This window comes from Pseudophryne corroboree, chromosome 3 (assembly GCF_028390025.1).
Source record: "Pseudophryne corroboree isolate aPseCor3 chromosome 3, aPseCor3.hap2, whole genome shotgun sequence".
Lineage (NCBI taxonomy): Eukaryota > Metazoa > Chordata > Amphibia > Anura > Myobatrachidae > Pseudophryne > Pseudophryne corroboree.
In genome coordinates, this window is record NC_086446.1 from 479,099,179 (window position 1) to 479,122,032 (window position 22,854).

Here is a 22,854-nt window from a genome sequence, read left to right on the forward strand (position 1 = left end):
AGAAGGAGACATCGGTAAAGCCGACTTTAGGAAAACGGCGAGGGGGAGACGTCTCGAATTCCAATTTGTACCCCTGAGATATCACCTGAAGGATCCAGGGGTCTACTTGCGAGTGAGCCCACTGCGCGCTGAAATTCATTGAGACGGGCCCCCACCGTGCCTGATTCTGCTTGTAAAGCCCCAGCGTCATACTGAGGGCTTGGCAGAGGCGGGAGAGGGCTTCTGTTCCTGGGAACTGGCTGATTTCTGCAGCCTTTTTCCTCTCCCTCTGTCACGGGGCAGAAATGAGGAACCTTTTGCCCGCTTGCCCACGAAAAGACTGCGCCTGATAATACGGCGTCTTCTTATGTTGAGAGGCGACCTGGGGTACAAATGTGGATTTCCCAGCTGTTGCCGTGGCCACCAGGTCTGAAAGACCGACCCCAAATAACTCCTCCCCTTAATAAGGCAGTACTTCCAAATGCCGTTTGGAATCCGCATCACCTGACCACTGTCGTGTCCATAACCCTCTACTGGCAGAAATGGACAACGCACTTAGACTTGATGTCAGTCGGCAAATATTCCGCTGTGCATCACGCATATATAGAAATGCATCTTTTAAATGCTCTATAGGCAATAATATACTGTCCCTATCTAGGGTATCAATATTTTCAGTCAGGGAATCCGACCACGCCAACCCAGCACTGCACATCCAGGCTGAGGCGATTGCTGGTCGCAGTATAACACCAGTATGTGTGTAAATACATTTTAGGATACCCTCCTGCTTTCTATCAGCAGGATCCTTAAGGGCGGCCATCTCAGGAGAGGGTAGAGCCCTTGTTCTTACAAGCGTGTGAGCGCTTTATCCACCCTAGGGGGTGTTTCCCAACGCACCCTAACCTCTGGCGGGAAAGGATATAATGCCAATAACATTTTAGAAATTATCAGTTGTTATCGGGGGAAACCCACGCATCATCACACATCTCATTTAATTTCTCAGATTCAGGAAAACTACAGGTAGTTTTTCCTCACCGAACATAATACCCCTTTTTGGTGGTACCCGTATTATCAGAAATGTGTGAATCATTTTTCATTGCCTCAATCATGTAACGTGTGGCCCTACTGGAAGTCACATTTGTCTCTTCACCGTCGACACTGGAGTCAGTATCCGTGTCGGCGTCTATATCTGCCATCTGAGGTAACGGGCGCTTTAGAGCCCCTGACGGCCTATGAGACGTCTGGACAGGCACAAGCTGAGTAGCCGGCTGTCTCATGTCAACCACTGTCTTTTATACAGAGCTGACACTGTCACGTAATTCCTTCCAACAGTTCATCCACTCAGGTGTCGACCCCCTAGGGGGTGACATCACTATTACAGGCAATCTGCTCCGTCTCCACATCATTTTTCTCCTCATACATGTCGACACAAACGTACCGACACACAGCACACACACAGGGAATGCTCTGATAGAGGACAGGACCCCACTAGCCCTTTGGGGAGACAGAGGGAGAGTTTGCCAGCACACACCAGAGCGCTATATATATACAGGGATAACCTTATATAAGTGTTTTTCCCCTTATAGCTGCTGTATTGTTTATACTGCGCCTAATTAGTGCCCCCCTCTCTTTTTTAACCCTTTCTGTAGTGTAGTGACTGCAGGGGAGAGCCAGGGAGCTTCCCTCCAACGGAGCTGTGAGGGAAAATGGCGCCAGTGTGCTGAGGAGATAGGCTCCGTCCCCTTCTCGGCGGCCTTATCTCCCGTTTTTCTGTGTATTCTGGCAGGGGTTAAATGCATCCATATAGCCCAGGAGCTATATGTGATGCATTTTTTGCCATCCAAGGTGTTTTTATTGCGTCTCAGGGCGCCCCCCCCCAGCGCCCTGCACCCTCAGTGACCGGAGTGTGAAGTGTGCTGAGAGCAATGGCGCACAGCTGCAGTGCTGTGCGCTACCTTGTTGAAGACAGGACGTCTTCTGCCGCCGATTTTCCGGACCTCTTCTGTCTTCTGGCTCTGTAAGGGGGCCGGCGGCGCGGCTCTGGGACCTATCCATGGCTGGGCCTGTGATCGGTCCCTCTGGAGCTAATGTCCAGTAGCCTAAGAAGCCCAATCCACTCTGCACGCAGGTGAGTTCGCTTCTTCTCCCCTTAGTCCCTCGATGCAGTGAGCCTGTTGCCAGCAGGTCTCACTGAACATAAAAAACCTAAAACTAAACTTTTCACTAAGCAGCTCAGGAGAGCCACCTAGTGTGCACCCTTCTCGTTCGGGCACAAAAATCTAACTGAGGCTTGGAGGAGGGTCATAGGGGGAGGAGCCAGTGCACACCAGGTAGTTCTAAAGCTTTACTTTTGTGCCCAGTCTCCTGCGGAGCCGCTATTTCCCCATGGTCCTTACGGAGTCCCCAGCATCCACTTAGGACGTTAGAGAAAAAGTTTTACTCTCAAGGTGTGTGTCTCCTGTTTTTATTTGGGTATTTTTTTTCCAGTAGTACTACAGGTACCAGCGGGCCCATTTTTCTCCCGCATGCTGGTACTTGTGGTTCTCCAAGTACCAGCTTGCGGGGGAGGCTTGCTGGGACTTGTAGTACTACAGGAAAATAAGAATTTACTTACCGATAATTCTATTTCTCATAGTCCGTAGTGGATGCTGGGGACTCCGTAAGGACCATGGGGAACAGCGGCTCCGCAGGAGACTGGGCACATCTAAAGAAAGCTTTAGGACTATCTGGTGTGCACTGGCTCCTCCCCCTATGACCCTCCTCCAAGCCTCAGTTAGGATACTGTGCCCGGACGAGCGTACACAATAAGGAAGGATTTTGAATCCCGGGTAAGACTCATACCAGCCACACCAATCACACCGTATAACCTGTGATCTGAACCCAGTTAACAGCATGATAACAGAGGAGCCTCTGAAAGATGGCTCACAACAATAATAACCCGATTTTTGTAACAATAACTATGTACAAGTATTGCAGACAATCCGCACTTGGGATGGGCGCCCAGCATCCACTACGGACTATGAGAAATAGAATTATCGGTAAGTAAATTGTTATTTTCTCTAACGTCCTAAGTGGATGCTGGGGACTCCGTAAGGACCATGGGGATTATACCAAAGCTCCCAAACGGGCGGGAGAGTGCGGATGACTCTGCAGCACCAAATGAGAGAACTCCAGGTCCTCCTCAGCCAGGATATCAATTTTGTAGAATTTTACAAACGTATTTGCTCCTGACCAAGTAGCTGCTCGGCAAAGTTGTAAAGTCGAGACCCCTCGGGCAGCCGCCCAAGATGAGCCCACCTTCCTTGTGGAGTGGGCATTTACAGATTTTTGGCTGTGGCAGGCCTGCCACAGAATGTGCAAGCTGAATTGTACTACAAATCCAACGAGCAATAGTCTGCTTAGAAGCAGGAGCACCCAGCTTGTTGGGTGCATACAGGATAAACAGCGAGTCAGATTTCCTGACTCCAGCCCTCCTGGAAACATATATTTTCAGGGCCCTGACAACGTCTAGCAACTTGGAGTCCTCCAAGTCCCTAGTAGCCGCAGGCACCACAAATAGGTTGGTTCAGGTGAAACGCTGAAACCACCTTAGGGAGAAACTGAGGACGAGTCCTCAATTCCGCCCTGTCCGAATGGAACATCAGATAAGGGCTTTTTCAGGATAAAGCCGCCAATTCTGACACGCGCCTGGCCCAGGCCAGGGCCAACAGCATGACCACTTTCCATGTGAGATATTTTAACTCCACAGATTTAAGTGGTTCAAACCAATGTGACTTTTGGAACCCAAAACTACATTGAGATCCCAAAGTGCCACTGGAGGCACAAAAGGAGGCTGTATATGCAGTACCCCTTTTACAAACGTCTGAACTTCAGGGACTGAAGCTAGTTCTTTTTGGAAGAAAATTGACAGGGCAGAAATTTGAACCTTAATGGACCCCAATTTCAGGCCCATAGACACTCCTGTCTGCAGGAAATGTAGGAATCGACCCAGTTGAATTTCCACCGTCGGGCCTTACTGGCCTCGCACCACGCAACATATTTTCGCCAATTGCGGTGATAATGTTTTTGCGGTTACATCCTTCCTGGCTTTGATCAGGATAGGGATGACTTCATCCGGAATGCCTTTTTTCCTTCAGGATCCGGCGTTCAACCGCCATGCCGTCAAACGCAGCCGCGGTAAGTCTTGGAACAGACAGGGTCCTTGCTGGAGCAGGTCCCTTCTTAGAGGTAGAGGCCACGGATCCTCCGTGAGCATCTCTTGAAGTTCCGGTTACCAAATCCTTCTTGGCCAATCCGGAGCCACGAATATAGTGCTTACTCCTCTCCATCTTATCAATCTCAGTACCTTGGGTATGAGAGGCAGAGGAGGGAACACATACCCTGACTGGTACACCCACGGTGTTACCAGAGCGTCTACAGCTATTGCCTGAGGGTCCCTGGACCTGGCGCAATACCTGTCGAGTTTTTCCCAACGGTTTATAATCATGTGGAAGACTTCTGGGTGAAGTCCCCACTCTCCCGGGTGGAGGTCGTGCTGAGGAAGTCTGCTTCCCAGTTGTCCACTCCCGGAATGAATACTGCTGACAGTGCTATCACATGATTTTCCGCCCAGCGAAGAATCCTGCTTCTTGTGCCACCCTGTCTGTTTACGTGGGTGACTGCCGTGATGTTGTCCGACTGGATCAACACCGGCTGACCTTGAAGCAGAGGTCTTGCTAAGCTTAGAGCATTGTAAATGTCCCTTAGCTTCAGGATATTTATGTGAAGTGATGTCTCCATGCTTGACCATAAGTCCTGGATATTCCTTCCCTGTGTGACTGCTCCCCAGCCTCGCAGGCTGGTATCCGTGGTTACCAGGACCCAGTCCTGAATGCCGAATCTGCGGCCCTCTAGAAGATGAGCACTCTGCAACCACCACAGGAGGGACACCCTTGTCATTGGTGACAGGGTTATCCGCTGATGCATCTGAAGATGCGACCCGGACCATTTGTCCAGCAGGTCCCACTGGAAAGTTCTTGCGTGGAATCTGCCGAATGGGATTGCTTCGTAGGAAGCCACCATTTTACCCAGAACCCCTGTGCATTGATGCACTGAGACTTGGCTCGGTTTTAGGAGGTTCCGGACTAGCTCGGATAACTCCCTGGCTTTCTCCTCCGGGAGAAACACCTTTTTCTGGACTGTGTCCAGGATCATCCCTAGGAACAGAAGACAAGTCGTCGGAACCAGCTGCGATTTTGGAATATTGAGAATCCAACCGTGCTGCAGCAACACTATCTGAGATAGTGCTACACTGACCTCCAACTGTTCCCTGGATCTTACCCTTATCAGGGAATTGTCCAAGTAAGGGATAACTAAAATTCCCTTCCTTTGAAGGAATATCATCATTTCGGCCATTACCTTGGTAAAGACCCGGGGTGCCGTGGACCATCCATACGGCAGCGTCTGAACTGATAGTGACAGTTCTGTACCATAAACCTGAGGTACCCTTGGTGAGAAGGGTACATTTTGACATGAAGGTAAGCATCCTTGATGTCCCGAGGCATCATGTAGTCCCCTTCTTCCAGGTTCGCAATCACTGCTCTGAGTGACTCAATCTTGAATTTGAACCTCTGTATGTAAGTGTTCAAAGATTTTAGATTTAGAATCAGTCTCACCGAGCCGTCCGGCTTCGGTACCACAACAGTGTGGAATAATACCCCGTTCCCTGTTGCAGGAGGGGTATCTTGATTATCACCTGCTGGGAATACAGCTTGTGAATGGCTTCCAAAACTGTCTCCCTGTCAGAAGGAGACATCGGTAAAGCCGACTTTAGGAAACGGCGAGGGGGAGACGTCTCGAATTCTAATTTGTACCCCTGAGATATCACCTGAAGGATCCAGGGGTCTACTTGCGAGTGAGCCCACTGCACGCTGAAATTCATTGAGACGGGCCCCCCACCGTGCCTGATTCTGCTTGTAAAGCCCCAGCGTATACTGAGGGCTTGGCAGAGGCGGGAGAGGGTTTCTGTTCCTGGGAACTGGCTGATTTCTGCAGCCTTTTTCCTCTCCCTCTGTCACGGGGCAGAAATGAGGAACCTTTTGCCCGCTTATCCACGAAAAGACTGCGCCTGATAATACGGCGTCTTCTCATGTTGAGAGGCGACCTGGGGTACAAACGTGGATTTCCCAGCTGTTGCCGTGGCCACCAGGTCTGAAAGACCGCCCCCAAATAACTCCTCCCCTTAATAAAGCAATACTTCCAAATGCCGTTTGGAATACGCATCACCTGACCACTGACGTGTCCATAACCCTCTACTGGTAGAAATGGACAACGCACTTAGACTTGATGCCAGTCGGCAAATATTCCGCTGTGCATCACGCATATATAGAAATGCATCTTTCAAATGCTCTATAGGCAAAAATATACTGTCCCTATCTAGGGTATCAATATTTTCAGTCAGGGAATCCGACCACGCCAACCCAGCACTGCACATCCAGGCTGAGGCGATTGCTGGTCGCAGTATAACACCAGTATGTGTGTAAATACATTTTAGGATACCCTCCTGCTTTCTATCAGCAGGATCCTTAAGGGCGGCCATCTCAGGAGAGGATAGAGCCCTTACAAGCGTGTGAGCGCTTTATCCACCCTAGGGGGTGTTTCCCAACGCACCCTAACCTCTGGCGGGAAAGGATATAATGCCAATAACATTTTAGAAATTATCAGTTGTTATCGGGGGAAACCCACGCATCATCACACACCTCATTTAATTTCTCAGATTCAGGAAAACTACAGGTAGTTTTTCCTCACCGAACATAATACCCCTTTTTGGTGGTACTCGTATTATCAGAAATGTGTAAAACATTTTTCATTGCCTCAATCATGTAACGTGTGGTTCTACTGGAAGTCACATTTGTCTCTTCACCGTCGACACTGGAGTCAGTATCCGTGTCGGCGTCTATATCTGCCATCTGAGGTAACGGGCGCTTTAGAGCCCCTGACGGCCTATGAGACGTCTGGACAGGCACAAGCTGAGTAGCCGGCTGTCTCATGTCAACCACTGTCTTTTATACAGAGCTGACACTGTCACGTAATTTCTTCCAACAGTTCATCCACTCAGGTGTCGACCCCCTAGGGGGTGACATCACTATTACAGGCAATCTGCTCCGTCTCCACATCATTTTTCTCCTCATACATGTCGACACAAAAGTACCGACATACAGCACACACACAGGGAATGCTCTGATAGAGGACAGGACCCCACTAGCCCTTTGGGGAGACAGAGGGAGAGTTTGCCAGCACACACCAGAGCGCTATATATATACAGGGATAACCTTATATAAGTGTTTTTCCCCTTATAGCTGCTGTATAGTTAATACTGCGCCTAATTTGTGCCCCCCTCTCTTTTTTAACCCTTTCTGTAGTGTAGTGACTGCAGGGGAGAGCCAGGGAGCTTCCCTCCAACGGAGCTGTGAGGGAAAATGGCGCCAGTGTGCTGAGGAGATAGGCTCCGCCCCCTTATCGGCGGCCTTATCTCCCGTTTTTTTATGTATTTTGGCAGGGGTTAAATGCATCCATATAGCCCAGGAGCTATATGTGATGCATTTTTTGCCATCCAAGGTGTTTATTATTGCGTCTCAGGGCGCCCCCCCCCCAGCGCCCTGCACCCTCAGTGACCGGAGTGTGAAGTGTGCTGAGAGCAATGGCGCACAGCTGCAGTGCTGTGCGCTACCTTGTTGAAGACTCTTCTGCCGCCGATTTTCCGGACCTCTTCTGCCTTCTGGCTCTGTAAGGGGGCCGGCGGCGCGGCTCTGGGACCCATCCAAGCTGGGCCTGTGATCGTCCCTCTGGAGCTAATGTCCAGTAGCCTAAGAAGCCCAATCCACTCTGCACGCAGGTGAGTTCGCTTCTTCTCCCCTTAGTCCCTCTCGTTCGGGCACAGAGATCTAACTGAGGCTTGGAGGAGGGTCATAGGGGGAGGAGCCAGTGCACACCAGATAGTCCTAAAGCTTTCTTTAGATGTGCCCAGTCTCCTGCGGAGCCGCTGTTCCCCATGGTCCTTACGGAGTCCCCAGCATCCACTTAGGACGTTAGAGAAAAACAATATTATTTACATTTTCTCAAGGCTATCAGCCTCCCATCCGCAGCCCTTGGATGGGGGGGACAGCCTCGGGCTTCACCCCTGGCCCTTGGGTGGCTGGGGGGGGGGGCCTTGATTGAAGGGGTCCCCACTCCCCCAGGGTACCCCGGCCAGGGGTGACTAGTTGGATATTTAATGCCACGGCCGCAGGGCACTGTATAAAAGTGACCCCCGGCTGTGGCATTATCTGTCCAGCTAGTGGAGCCCGATGCTGGTGTAAAAAATACGGGGGACCCCTACTCTTTTTGTCCCCCGTATTTTTTGCACCAGCACCAGGCGCAGAGCCCGGTGCTGGTTTTAAAAATACGGGGGATCCCCTGTCCATTTTTACCCCGGATTTTTAGAACAAGGACCAGCTCGAAGAGCCCGAGGCTGGTTATGCTTTGGAGGGGGGACCCCACGCCATTTTTTCCGTGTTTTTTCCCGTTTTTACCCGTTTTGAAAAAAACGGAACAAATCCGTCAAATCGGCCGTTTTTTGGCAGCGGGACTGTCGAATCCGTTTTTTATTGCATATGGTCAATTTCGGCACCCACTTGCCGAAATTAGACTGTCGAATTGTGTCGAATTGAAAAACGTCCGATAATTTGCCGCGATTCGCCGCTAATTGCATATAACCCATAGTGAGGAGTAGAGGACAATTCAGCAAAGAGGCTAACTAAAAGTGTTGGCAATGGCAACTGTAGTGAAAGGTGTCCACAAAATGACTGTGGTCAATTAATATCAAAAGTGGGAGAGATCAAGGAGGATGAGTAGGGATATATATGAGTAGGGATATATATAATCTGTACACACAAGCATTTTAAAACTGTTTGACTCATCAGTAACGGCAGTCACATAGAGACTAAAAGACGAAAGCCTGATTGCAGAGGGACAAGAAGAGAATGAATGGAGAGAAAGTGGGTCATACAGTTGTTTGGAAGCAAAGTGGAGGGCAGAAATATTTGAGAAATGCTTTTTTGAGGATAGGAGAGTAGCACACAAATTGAGAGTGACAGGTTGAAGAAGTGTGCTAGGATTAGGTAAGCAGTGGGGTACGGGAGCGGAAGAGTTGAGAAGGAACGTGATGAATGTGGAAAGTGAGAGAAGGCTTTGGATGTTGATATGGAGTAAATGAAAAGTCAGGCATGGAGTGATGGATCGTGAGATTTCTTGACAAATTACATGATTTTGCCTTGAAGTATGTCAAAGTCTTCCTCAGTGGCAGAAGAAAGAGAGGAAGGTCAGGATGGGCAAAGAAACAAGCTGAAGCTATCAAAGAGATGATATGGTTGTTAGCTGGGAAAGTAATTACATTATAAGATCAAACTACAGTACAGGTTGTTTGACAAGGATTGAATCTCCAGAGATTGTGTGGTGGCTGGGGTTGGCCTTTTTAGGGCTGTTGTGAGAGTAATGTTGTATAGAAAGACTGCAGCAATATGACAGAACAGTGTAGAAATGTAATAGAAGTGATTAAAGTGAGCCTAAAAAGAATATTAAGTGAAGGGTCTTTGGTTACAACTGCTTGCATATGAATTTGGGTGCAGGCAGCAAGCTGAGGAAGAAGGAAAGAAGGTTTTCGGAAGAGACAGGGAAGACCATATTACAGATGAATAACATAAGGTCTAAGGGGGTAATTCAGACCTGATCGCTGGGCAGCGATTTTTGCAGCCCTGCATTCAGATAGTCGCTGCCTACTGGAGGAGTGTATTTTAGCTGTTCAAGTGTGCGAACGCATGTATAGCAGAGCTGCAGAAACTGAGTTTGTGCAGTCTCTGCGCAGCCCAGGACTTACTTAGCCGCTGCGATCACTTCAGTTTGTCCAGGACCGGAATTGACGTCAGACACCATCCCTTCCCACGTTTGGACACGGCTGCGTTTTTCCACACAGTCCCTGAAAACGGTCAGTTGCCACCCACAAACACCCTCTTCCTGTCTGTTAGTCACCTTGCGATCGCTTTTTTCGCACCATCCCATCGCTATGCATCGATCCCCGTTGCTGCGGTCTGTCACGCCTGCGCATTGCGGTGCATACGCAGTTCGGACCTGATTGCAGGCTGTGAGAAAACGCAGCCTAGCGATCAGGTTTGAATTACCCCTATATTGTACAACACAAGGTCCAGTTAGTGCCAATCTCAATATTTGGTAGATGCTGTTCAGTCGAAGAGACTACAGGAAGAAATAAGCATGAGGAGTTTAGAAATGGCTGTGCCAGTAGGGTTTCCAGTGGCGATAGTATGATATAGGATAGGTCCATGGAAAAAAAGTGAGAAACGTAGACAGCAAGGTTGTCAAGAAATAGAGAAACTGCCCCTTGTAGTGTTCTTCGGTATTGACTCTGATGCTAATGCCCAGGGACAGTAGAAAATCTACTCTACCAGCTTGCTGTATCAAGGAATATGGGTAAAATAAAGACCCAACAGGAGAGAGCAACAGAGCAAGCAGTGCCAGGGGATGTTGTCAGACAAATTTCAGTCATTTCAGTGGATGAAGGCATTAAAGAGGATTAGGTAGTGAATGGATGTGAGTTTATGGTAGCTTCTAGTTTCCCTTTTGTGGAAAGGACCTTTCCCATAATCCACTGAGTCCATGTCACCAACTATTTGGAATAATAACCTGTGCCGAGCGAAGAGTCAGAAGCGTTGCGAGCACACAAGGGTACATAGACAAAACTAAACACCCTAAAACAAACGAAGAATGGATAAACATTAATGTGCTGTAAGGGCAATAGAGAACTTCCGCACTCTTCTGCTGTCACTTCCTGGTCCTTGCCATGAAGAGAAAATAGACACAACCGTGAGTTTATGCAAAGAGGTAAGCGATGGGATAAGAATGAAGCGGATGAAGATATGGAATGAAATTTTATGGTGAAAGTTAAAATGTAAACAGATAAGTGTGAAGTTGTGGGTCCTGCATTGTGGAGAGATGTTGTCAGCAGCCAGGAAGAGAAGGTGGGTGAGAAAGAGGTCCAGAGATGGAGATAGGAGGGTGAGAGGGTAGTAGGAATTTGTGTAAACTGTGGAGTTAGGGAGGGTGCAATGAGCTGAGCTATAGAAGGTTTAGGCAGATGAGAAAGGGGGGTGGGGGAGGAGTACAAAAGCAAAGGGATGAGCTAAAATATTGGAGGGATGGGAAGTGAATGTAAGAGGGTGAATTAAAGAGTTAATATACAGGATGAAGGGGATGAGAGCAAAGCAGTAGAGGACAACATGCGGACCACATGTCGCTAGTAGCTTCACAATACTTCACCTGTGGTCCTTAATGTGTTACTGTACTTTACGCTTTGCTATAAACATAAGCAGCCAGCTTCCACGTCATGTGAAATCCTGTGCAAACTGTAGGGAGTTGACACAGCACATCCAATTAGAATAGATAATTCAGTGTAATCTTTATTTGTAGACACAGTGAATGGAGGGAATGCAGTGACTGCTAGCCAGTGGGGAACTTACAGTGACAGCCAGTGAGTGGGGGACTGAACAGTGACAGCAAGCAAGTGTGGAGCATACTGTATGGGGAGGTCTGGTTAGCATATGGGGAGCTTTTGGGATTGATGTGCAGCGCTTTTTAAGGTTGGAAAGATGCGCATGAATGGGTGTTAACAGGTCAACAGGCAGTATCCATGCATTTTGCAATTCAGATGCACACACATGCATTCTCCTCTAGGTTTGCAGAGGTAAAAGTCTTGTCTACTGGAATTCACTTTTCATGAAGCATCTTCTCCAGAATGTTATCCAATACTGGACCAAACAAAAGTGTAACAAAAAGTTTTTGAGATAAACGGATGAGAAACAAGAAAAACACAACAGACAATGCAAACTGCTCAGTAGCCAATCATTTCTAAATATAAAGGGGGAATATTATAGAATGATCGTGGAGTGAACATATAGATTATTTGTGTGTCTCAACTACTAGAATGTTCCGGTAGATTCCCATATGGACTCATTATGATTAAGTTCCCTATTAATTGAGGTTATCCCTTACTATATATATATATATATATATATATATATATATATATATTTTTTTTTTTATTATATATCTTTTGGACTGTGTAAGTTACAGGATTCTTCTCAAAAGGCAGACAAGCTATGATTTCACTTACTATATATATATATATATATATATATATATATATATGATACAACAAATTCACATTTCAAGATTTGGCTAAATACTGAATTTATCACATGTGTATTTTTACCTTCCGGAACTAATAATCCTGCCAAGAGCATTGACACCACAGTGAAATTAAGATTCATATAATGTACTGCGTGCCAATAGGATATATTATTATCCTTTATTTGTATGGAGCCACAAAGGATCTGCAGTGGCCAGTTACAGAGTACGTTAACAAATAAGCAATACAAGAAAAAAGTGACTTACAGTTCAAGACAATATAGGACAAGTACAGGGTATATAAACATACCTGCATCAGCAGACGACACTGAAATAAGTATTAGGGTGGCAGAAAACCGAGGGATTTGGTCCAGATAAAAGGAGTATGGAGTATAAGATGGTTTAAGTAAGAGAAGGAAAGACACATGAGGGAGAAGGCCCTGCTCATGAGTGATTACATTCTTAAGTATATATACTGTATATAGGATTTAGCAAATTTCTGAACCGAATCCTCAATTCAGTGCACCAGAAACATGGAGAGACTCCCTAAGCTTCTTCCAAGAGCTTTCAATAATCTGATGGAGTTCTTTCAAGGACCAAGTGTCATCAAAAGACTTAAGGCCCCCATCCACTAGTCCGATTAGGGCACTTTTCTTCAGATTTTGACAAATCTGACCGAAAAATCTGAAGAAAATGGTCACATTGGATGGCTCTTCCGATCCAATGCGCAGTCCCGTGTCAGATATGTCTGAACTACAGATCTTTGAGGCTGCCCCAACTAATTATCTGAATCTGAAGAAATCGGGTGCACATCGGAGTGTTTATTTTACTTCAGATGTATCTGATCAGATTCATCTGAAGAGTCATTTGACTGGCATCTCCCTGGCCACTCACACCCACCACAGAACGCGGCGGTATCAGCAGCTATTTCAGATCAATCACATGTAGCATGTGTGCATCAGGGTCCGATCCGATTCCCGGGAAGCTCCCGGGAGAGTTCAAGAGAAATCTGGTGCGATCTGCAGTTCAGACAAGTCTGAGTAGTGGATGGCCACTTTTAGGGTTAAATTCACCAAGCTGCACTACTGAAAGCTACCACGCCTTCAAAAGGCTTGGTCTCTGGATCTCTTTTAGTTTGTTTTTTTTACATAAAACACAGGAATATTGAGCATTTATTATTATTGACCCTTTAATGTTTGCAGTGAAAACTGCAGAAAACTGGAAGGTTTTGAAAAAGAGAAAGTTACTAAATTTACTCATTAATGGGTTTTCTAGAAATCAGGTTACCAACATATGTCCCACATCTTAAAATCAAAGTCACAAAACAACTTTAAAACGAGAGCTTTCGTTGTGTACGATACTATTCATTCACAAACTGGAAATAATTTGGATTCCAGACTACTGAAAACATTACTATCTTCATCTCCCTTCATTAATTTATCTGAACACTCCACAAGAGAATGTGCATTTATTTTCTTTTTGAAATGATGAATGAAAATCTTTTCCTTCTTCCACGGCCTTCTTTTTTCATCCTCTTCATCAGAATTTTGATCTGAATACTAAACACAGTTTGTGTAATATTTTAGGAAGAACGGGCTTCAGCTTTTAAATATATTAGATGTCTAAATACATTCTGCATTTTAGCCGACTTCCAAGACAAAGTTCTTCATGGTTATGGGTAATTTTAAATTAGATCCACTTAATATATTGGACAAGATATATAATTACCTCCCAAACAATGAGAAATGTGATAAAAGGAAAGAGAAAGGGGAATCACAACTTTGGGAAGACAAAAAAAAAGGGATAAAAACCAAGCCAGTGGCTGCCTTTGCATCTACAGACTCTGGGGTATATGCAATTGTGGTCGAATTCCAGCTGGAATTCGACCGTTTTTAAATTCGACAGTCACATACCCTCCCGTCGGGACCCGAATTCGGCATATTCAATAAAAAATGGATTCGACAGTCCCGCTGTCGAAAAACGGACCAATTGACGATAGCGTGCGTCCTGGATTCGACTTCATGGACGGCACAAAAGTGTGTAACAAATCGTGAAAAAAAATGTGTGGGGTCCCCCCTCCTAAGCATAACCAGCCTCGGGCTCTTTGAGCCGGTCCTGGTTGTAAAAATACGGGGGGGGGGGAAATGACAGGGGAACCCCCGTATTTTCACATCCAGCACCGGGCTCTGCGTCCGGTCCTAGTGTAAAAAATACGGGGGACAAAAGACGTAGGGGTCCCCCGTATTTTTCACACCAGCACCGGGCTCCACCAACTGGAGAGATAATGCCACAGCCGGGGGACACTTTTATACCGGTCCCTGCGGCCGTGGCATTAAATCCCCAACTAGTCACCCCTGGCCGGGGTACCCTGGAGGAGTGGGGACCCCTTAAATCAAAATGAGGCGGACTGAAATTGACGAAATGACTGTCGAAAAGCACTGTTGTCGAATCAACATTCCTCAATTGAATATACTTTTGTCGAAAAGCCGCATTTTTACCATTGCAGACATGTCGAATTTGAGTAAATGTCGAATTGCAAAAAGTCGAATCTGAAACGGCAGGTTTTATGACGAAAAGTACTGTATCGAAAATGCCCCGTTTTTCAACATTTGCGGCAATTCGATCGCAATTGCATATACCCCTCTATCTGCATCTGATCTTAAGAGTCTACAAAATACCAGCATAATCCAACATATATTTAAATAGGTCTCTGCTTAATATCAAATCCCCTTAATGAACATCTGCATTCATCAGAATTAATCAGAAGGTTAAAGTATTCCACAATTCAAGATATCAATTAATCCCTGTAGAGCAAATCACATAACCTGAGTCACCAAAGCATAACTTCTAGTGACCTGGCCACAAAACCTGACACTTACTAATACTTCTGAAATTTTACAAACTGCTCCCGGAGTTATCAACTGAGCCATCTAATAATCTCAATATATTAGGGCACTACAGCTTAAAGCGCCGTCTCTCCCCACGATCTCCCAAAGTAAAAGCCCCAGGAGATACACCCAAAAAACTCCAGCTGGGGTAAATGAGCACATCAGTACATAATACAGGTATCCAAAGAAGACAAAATAATACAATTAATAAAATAATAATAAAAAATGTATATAACCCAGTTTTCTAAAGGAAAGAATAACAGTGGATATGTTAAAGTTGTCAAATTTTCTGTCCAATATGGTAAATACTAATACAAAATAGTTTTCAATAGAGAAGTCATGCTTTTAAACTATTGCAATCAATTTATTTATTGCTTACTGACAATAAAATAAAACTATTAATGGCAGCATCTTACTACCCAGAATTATTTCCCAAACCCCCTGAGCCTTTCTGTGACAGAACATCAATATGCCCTCTTCATACTACAGTATACTGTGTGCACTTTCCCAGTAATACTGAAAAGCTTAGACTTAGAATCTATCTAGTACAGATATAGTTAGCAAACTGAAGGGAACAAATGAAAAATCAGGTGCATGTTAGAAAACACAACTGCATATTATCCACTGCAATAGAGATCAATACCTAATGAAATCTGACTTTGCTAAATCAGACATAGGCGGATGAAAAAGCTGGCGACATTAGAAGACAAAAATTAAAATAGCTGGTGGGTGTAGTTATGGGTGTAGTAATGGTAAAGAACCCCCCACCCTCCATCACTGCAGAGCTAATGTGTCTGAGATCAGTAGGTGGCACATGCCATGGCCAAGACTCGGGAACAGCAAAAGGGGAAGTTACAGCACAGCAACCTGCCTCTCAACACACAGCAAAAGGTGTTATTTGGAAGGCATGCAAGCCATCTTACTTCCATCAGTATGGACGCACCTTATCTTGGGCTCGGCTTTTGCCCTGCAACCACAGGGAGAGAACTTTGAAATCACCACTAAATTGATGTCTCACAGATGAACTACAGTACACCTTCCCAACACATTGTTCATAAAGCAAAACTTACCTGTAGAACAAAAATGTTATAGCCTGCAAAGTGTGCAACAAGATTCTCTTATTAACGAGTCATCCTTATGTGTGGCTGTAGGGACCTGCTCACCTGACACTCCTGTTCTCTAACAAGGTCTTCCTGGAAGTCTCCCTCATTTATACATGTTCAACTAATACTAAAGAAGTTAATAGGAAGGGATATTCATAATTAAGTCATATATTGTTCCATTTAGAGAGGTGACCTATAACAAAGAGGTTTTTTTACATGCGTTCTTCTATTTAAGCAGTGCATGTTTGTATAATCATATACAGGTTGAGTATCCCATATCCAAATATTCCGAAATACGGAATATTCCGAAATACGGACTTTTTTGAGTGAGAGTGAGATAGTGAAACCTTTGTTTTTTGATGGCTCAATGTACATAAACTTTGTTTAATACACAAAGTTATTAAAAATATTGTATTAAATGACCTTCAGGGCTGTGTGTATAAGGTGTATATGAAACATAAATTAATTGTGTGAATGTAGACACACTTTGTTTAATGCACAAAGTTATAAAAAATATTGGCTAAAATTACCTTCAGGCTGTGTGTATAAGGTGTATATGTAATATAAATGCATTCTGTGCTTAGATTTAGGCCCCATCACCATGATATCTCATTATGGTATGCAATTATTCCAAAATACGGAAAAATCCCATATCCAAAATACCTCTGGTCCCAAGCATTTTGGATAAGGGAGACTCAACCTGTACATGTGCTCAGCAAAAAGACAGTAGACATTAAAATGGCTTTTTTAGAGTTGGGAATAAATCCAGACAAAGGACTTGCTCCTCCTGGGTGTGGAAGGGGGTGGGGGGTTCATTTTATGCTGCTGAGGTGGCAATATAAAATACCCAACCTGATTTAGAGGGGTGGGCAGTCTAACGGTACACTGTATAAGGAAGAGCTGACCAGTTATGTGTGTACAGTGTGCATGAGCATTAACTGCAAGTCCATAAAGTTCAGATTAAAAATGTCAAACAGTTCTACACAAAATGTGTAAAGATGAGCAATGACGATGCAAAAGAACAGTCTCTGATTCATTCTGTGGAAAAATTGGATATCTTTGAAAATTCTATATAATGGGATGTTAAAAAAAAATTACACACTTTAAAATATACAGTAGATAAGATTGAGGGCGACATGTACTAAGCAGTGATAAAAGTGGAGAAGTGAGCCAGTGCAGAAGTTGTGCATGGCATTGATGAAACATTTATCATTTGCATACTATAAACATATACAGAGCAGCTGATTGGTTGCCATGGGCAACTTCTCCACTGGCTCACTTCTCCACTTTTATCACTGCTTAGTACACGTCCCCCTAAGACTTTCATTTGTTGTGAACGTTTGTTGTAATACCGAAGTATTGCTGGAAAAAAAATTTTTTTTTTTTCCAGTCTTGTATTTAGGTCATGTAGAATATACAGAGGGAGAGGTACTAAGCCTTGGGGAGTGATAAAGTAGAAAAAGATAATGTATCTGCCAATCCGCTCCTAACTGCCATGTTACAGGCTGTGTTTGAAAAGTAACAGGAGCGGATTGGTTGGTAGTTTATCGCTCTCCATTTTATCATTCATTAAAGATGGGTACACACTAGAGCGATATCGGCCTGATATGTCGTTTCCAGCCTAATCAAAAAGACATATCACCCAGGTTATTCAGTGTGTATGGCCAATCTGCACGCTTCCACGGTCGTTAGCGATATCTTCCGATCGGCCGCTCTGTACGGCCATCAGACTATATCGCATGCGGCACCATGCAGTGTAATGAGCATGAAATGAGTGACCGTTCCGTCCTTTACATCGTTCGGATATGTACCCCAGATACGATATGTCAGCTAGTCAGCCACCATACCGTCCAGGTACACATTGCTCCAGTGTGTGCCCAACTTTAGGATTAGTACATCTGCCCCACAGTATCTCCAGCATGCACAATGCTCATACAGTACCATCACGGTACTTGTAGAACAAGTTTCTACAACAACATGTAATGTGCCATTTCTCGCACTCTGGTGGTTGCTAGGAAGACACAGAGATGACTAAAATACTAGTATAGGAGTCACCTCTAGAGGTGCTAGAGCACCACCAGTGCCATTGTGGCTACTGACCACTGTAATTGATGGTATAGGTCAGTCTTATGGAGGCGGGACTATGCAAGCAGCCCCAATCAATTTTCAAAGTTAGTTACTATGGTGCAATGTGCTTGTAAAACACTTTTAAAATAACCAGAAACATATGTAAAAAGAGACTAGTAAGGTCTTCAATATCAAATAATTTGATTACACATTTGCTGAGGCGTTCTCTTTTATTCTTTGGTTTCTTTAAAAGTATCTATTATGGACAGAGGATTGTAATAGTACTGTAATATAATGCACACATAACCTATTGGTTCTTTAGCTATGTGCATCCTCCAGGCTTGATTTACGGATGTCTATACAAATTTTGTTATGGAAGTGTAATAAAAGCGTAGTTTCACTTGTGCCATCATTCCGCTTTCAACAATATGTACCTTGATTTAATCTGGTTCCCTCCCAAAACAAGTATGAATAGTTACCGTTTCATGATATTTCATATGAAAATTAATTTGGGTACCCTAGAACGCATTCTATCAAACTCCATCCAAACTGAAGTGGTGGCTATGCCTTATAGCAAGCAGCTAGGGACTGAAGAACATGATCTGTATTAGGCAAGGGGCAAGACACAATGTACAATATGCAACGTTAGGTTGTCACAATGGAGGGCCAGTTACACCCAAAGCTCCACCTTCATACATATATTATACACAATCATAGTTTCAGTTTACTAAACACACTATACAAAAAAAAATGTTTTCTATTTAAAATTCACAAAATATGAAATATTTTCTGCTGCAAAATGTATAATTAGCAAAGTTAAAAGCTTCTCAGACATTAGGAAATCAGAAAGAATAAGGCCGTCACCTGGAAACTTAGAGCCATTGCAACATTTCCTGGATGATATCACATATATATCAGGTTGCCATGCTGACTGAGTCCTCACTACACCAACTGCAGTGTCATTAAGTTCCACCGGAGGTGCTAATTAGTGGTCACAGTATAGAGCGTTTTTTTTTAGTAAGGCCACATACTGGCTGATTAATGATCCGGTAACGTAACAAGTTGTTTAAAATTAACATGATCATAAATTCATCATAATCAGTCAGAAGAGTCCAGTAATGGACAGTTAATAAGATAATACACATGCAAAAACGCAAGACAGAACATGCAGAGATCCTGAGTTACTGTACCGTAAATCTGAGAAGCTTCACGATCATACACTAGTCTAAATCATCATGTAGCTTGGGGATAGAACAGTAAACACTGTATAGCATGCTGTATTTAAGACCATATATACTCCACACTGCAGGCTAATATACATGAAAGAGTATATATGCCATTTTCATGTATCAGGGCTGATACATAAGTTAGGTGTGTAATTTAAAAGAAACATAAAATTATTTGCCTGAACAGCAGTCTTAAAAAGACAAAATACTATAGAAAATTGTCTGATGTTTTTAAGGAAGCACATTGTAAGGAAACATACCATAGGTGAAATTTATAAAAACAAAAAAAGTTGAAAGAAATTCACACCAATATTATTAGCATTAAAATACCTATAAAAAAATAAAATAATTTTTTTTTGGAAAATGCAAGCTCATATTGGTATAGGGATTAAATGCAAACAAAAGTGAATAAAAATGGTTCACGTTATAATGTCTTACTATTTTACCCAGGTTTGGAGATTGTGTTCATACATGCCATTTGTGTATTTAAAGACGTTATTAAATTAAAATGAGCACATTTTTGCTATATTGACCATAAAAAATGTAAATATATAAGCCACAAGACAATGTTGCTTTTGTCAGGAAAAATCTTTTGCTTTTAGGGTGTGGCAATGTCCAACACTAAAAGTGATGTAGTTATGATCCCGGCGGAACTTATAAATTTCGCCCCATACATTTTATGACACTGTGATTTGTAGACAGACATGTTCAGAGAATTATTGCAATCAATTTGTGACTAGGATCAGAGCATCTAATTAGAATTAGTCTTTATCGACGGCTTATCCACACGTTGCCAATCAGATAATTACAGGAAGCGCTGGTCTTTTGGCATATCTCCCAAAAGTCCCACTTTGGGCCAGACAGTCCCGCTTTTTGGGTACTGGCACACCTTCCGATCCGCAGCCTGTAGTGTCCCGGGGGAGTACTGTCACCGAGCAGCAGTTGAATAGATACCATACAGTGTTTGGGAGAGCCTGGGAGCAGCCCAGTGTGATGGAAACAGGAGTGTGACACAAGGTCATGCCCCCTTCCCACATTATTTGGGGGCTTGTGCATCTGGCACAAGCAAGGAGTCCCTCCTTCCATAGCTTGGTATGTTGGGAGGTATATTTTGGCGGGATGTAGTTATGTGATGTCACATGGTGATCTGTCCGTTTGTGTGACTGTGGTAGTGAGGACAGGGCTCCATATGAAGGGACAGTGTCATGATATGAGTTGAGGGAGAGGTTGGTGGAAGCTAGAGAGTGGAAGGAGCAGGTTTCCTAATAGCAGTTGGGCTCCTATCACACAGATATCAAGGCTCCTTTCACACAGATGAAGGAAGACACGTTTATATGAAACAAATTGCGCACATCCAACCTAGTTTAACCCAAAAATTGTGACAATAATGCTTTGTGGCAAATTAGTGTCAATGATGAGACACCATGTGTTTCCCAATAACCATTTAAACATGTCTGTGAACAGAATGTGAACTGTCTTTTTAGTATCCAAAATACCATAACATATAGGTAATATTTCCTGGGATGGTAGAAGACATGGTGCATACTGTCACGGTGAAAAAAAAAAGAGTGAAAAAATACCACTGAGATAAAACACTTTGTGAGGTATAGTACATGGGGTGTGAAGAAATAGCCAAGGAGAAAGGGGCTACCTTTAGGAAGTGGATATTTTTATATGACAGCCCTGGAAGACAGAAAAACTGTATGGTTAGTTCATGATAATATGTGTTCTCACACAAACACCTCGACATAAAGGAACAGGATGGAACGGATATAGAACAATAAATGATGGCCCTCAATAAGAAGTCCATAAGTTGTTTTTAATGATAAATCTGATAGAAAACAAAACATTAATCAATACAGAAATGACTTTTACTCAAACCCTTGAACTGTAGTGTAGAAATATATGTGTTGGTAAGAACAGATCCACAGGAAAACATTGGGATATGATGAAGCGTCAGCGGATTTGCACAAATCGGTCAAAGCTTTTTCGGCTTCCCAGCATGTAACGGGCCCGTCCATATATCCCCGCCTCCTGGCTCAGACAAATCAGATGTTTTCCCAAAGCTAAAGGCAGAAGCATCATAGATAGCCTTAATCAGGCGAGAAGAACACACATGCACACCCTTCCGTACAAGAAGGAAGAGGTTAGTGAGTAAAAGGGTCCTCAAATCAGGTGCGTCAGGGTGGGATACCTGTGGATCCTGTGGACTTAGGAGTAATACCGTTATCAACGGTAAGTTCTTACCATAACATATATTTCTTCTGCTGGGTCCACAGGTTATCCACAGGATTAAATTGGGATTTCCCAAAGCAATTTAGTGGTGGGGATGCTCTTGATTGGACAGGAGAATCCTTCGCCCAAATTCAGCGTCCTGAGAGACAAAGGTATCTACGGCATAATGTCTAATGAATGTGTTAATGGAAGACAATGTGGCTGCCTTATATATCTGTTCTGCTGAAGCACCACGTTGTGCTGCCCATGATGGACCTACCTTACGAGTAGAGTGAGCAAAGACATTATCTGGAACAGGGAGATCAGCGTGAGAATATGCTTCTGAAATAGTCATCAGATGCCACCTCGCCAGTGTCTGCTTATCAGCAGGTCATCCTCTCTTGTGAAATCCGTAGCGAATGAAGAGAGAATCTGTCTTTCTGATGGCACTGGTACGATCCACGTAAATCCTTAAGGCACGGACAACGTCCAGCGATGCATCTGCTGCAGAAAGGCCCGGTACCTGGAAAGCCGGGACTACAATTTCTTCGTTAAGGTGGAATTGGGACACCACCTTGGGAAGGTACCCAGATTTAGTTCTGAGAACCGCTCTCTCTGGATAAAAGATCAGAAATGGAGGACGACATAACAATGCCCCTAAATCTGATACTCTTCTAGCTGACGCTATGGCCAGTAGAAAGAGAACTTTAGCTGTCAACAATAGAAGATCCACTTTATTAAGTGGTTCAAATGGGGCAACTTGAAGGGCCTTTAGGACTAAACTTAAGTCTGAAGGCACTGTAGGAGGAACAAAAGGAGGTTGAATGCGCAGCATTCCCTGGCAAAAAAGTACGCACATCCTGTAAGTTGGCAATTTTCTTATGGAACCATACAGTCAATGCTGACACTTGCACTCTCAAGGAAGCCACCTTCAAACCTTTATCCATTCCTGCCTGAAGGAAAGCTAAGACCCTGGAAATTCTGAAAGACCTAGGGTCCATTTTCCATTCACTGCATCAATGAATATAGGTTTGCCATATTCGGTGATAAATGAGAGCTGAGTGAAGTTTCCTTGCTCTGAGCATTGTTTGAATTACCAGTTGTGAGAATCCTCTTGACTTCAGGATAGAGGTCTCAAGAGCCACGCCGTCAAAGACAGTCGATCCA

At 44.2% G+C, this 22,854-nt stretch overlaps 1 protein-coding gene across 3 annotated transcripts in view; it reads right to left on the minus strand.

The window, feature by feature from the left end:
* PRKCA (protein kinase C alpha) overlaps positions 1-22,854 on the minus strand; it is a 656,418-nt gene that overhangs the window by 184,143 nt on the left and 449,421 nt on the right. For 2 of the 3 annotated variants that reach the window (XM_063960833.1, XM_063960835.1), the window contains exon 9: positions 16,021-16,044. The exons of the other annotated variant lie outside the window; for it this stretch is intronic. In XM_063960833.1, coding sequence (XP_063816903.1) covers positions 16,021-16,044 — 24 coding nt within the window. The remainder of the gene's footprint in view (positions 1-16,020; positions 16,045-22,854) is intronic. 3 annotated transcript variants of the gene reach the window in all.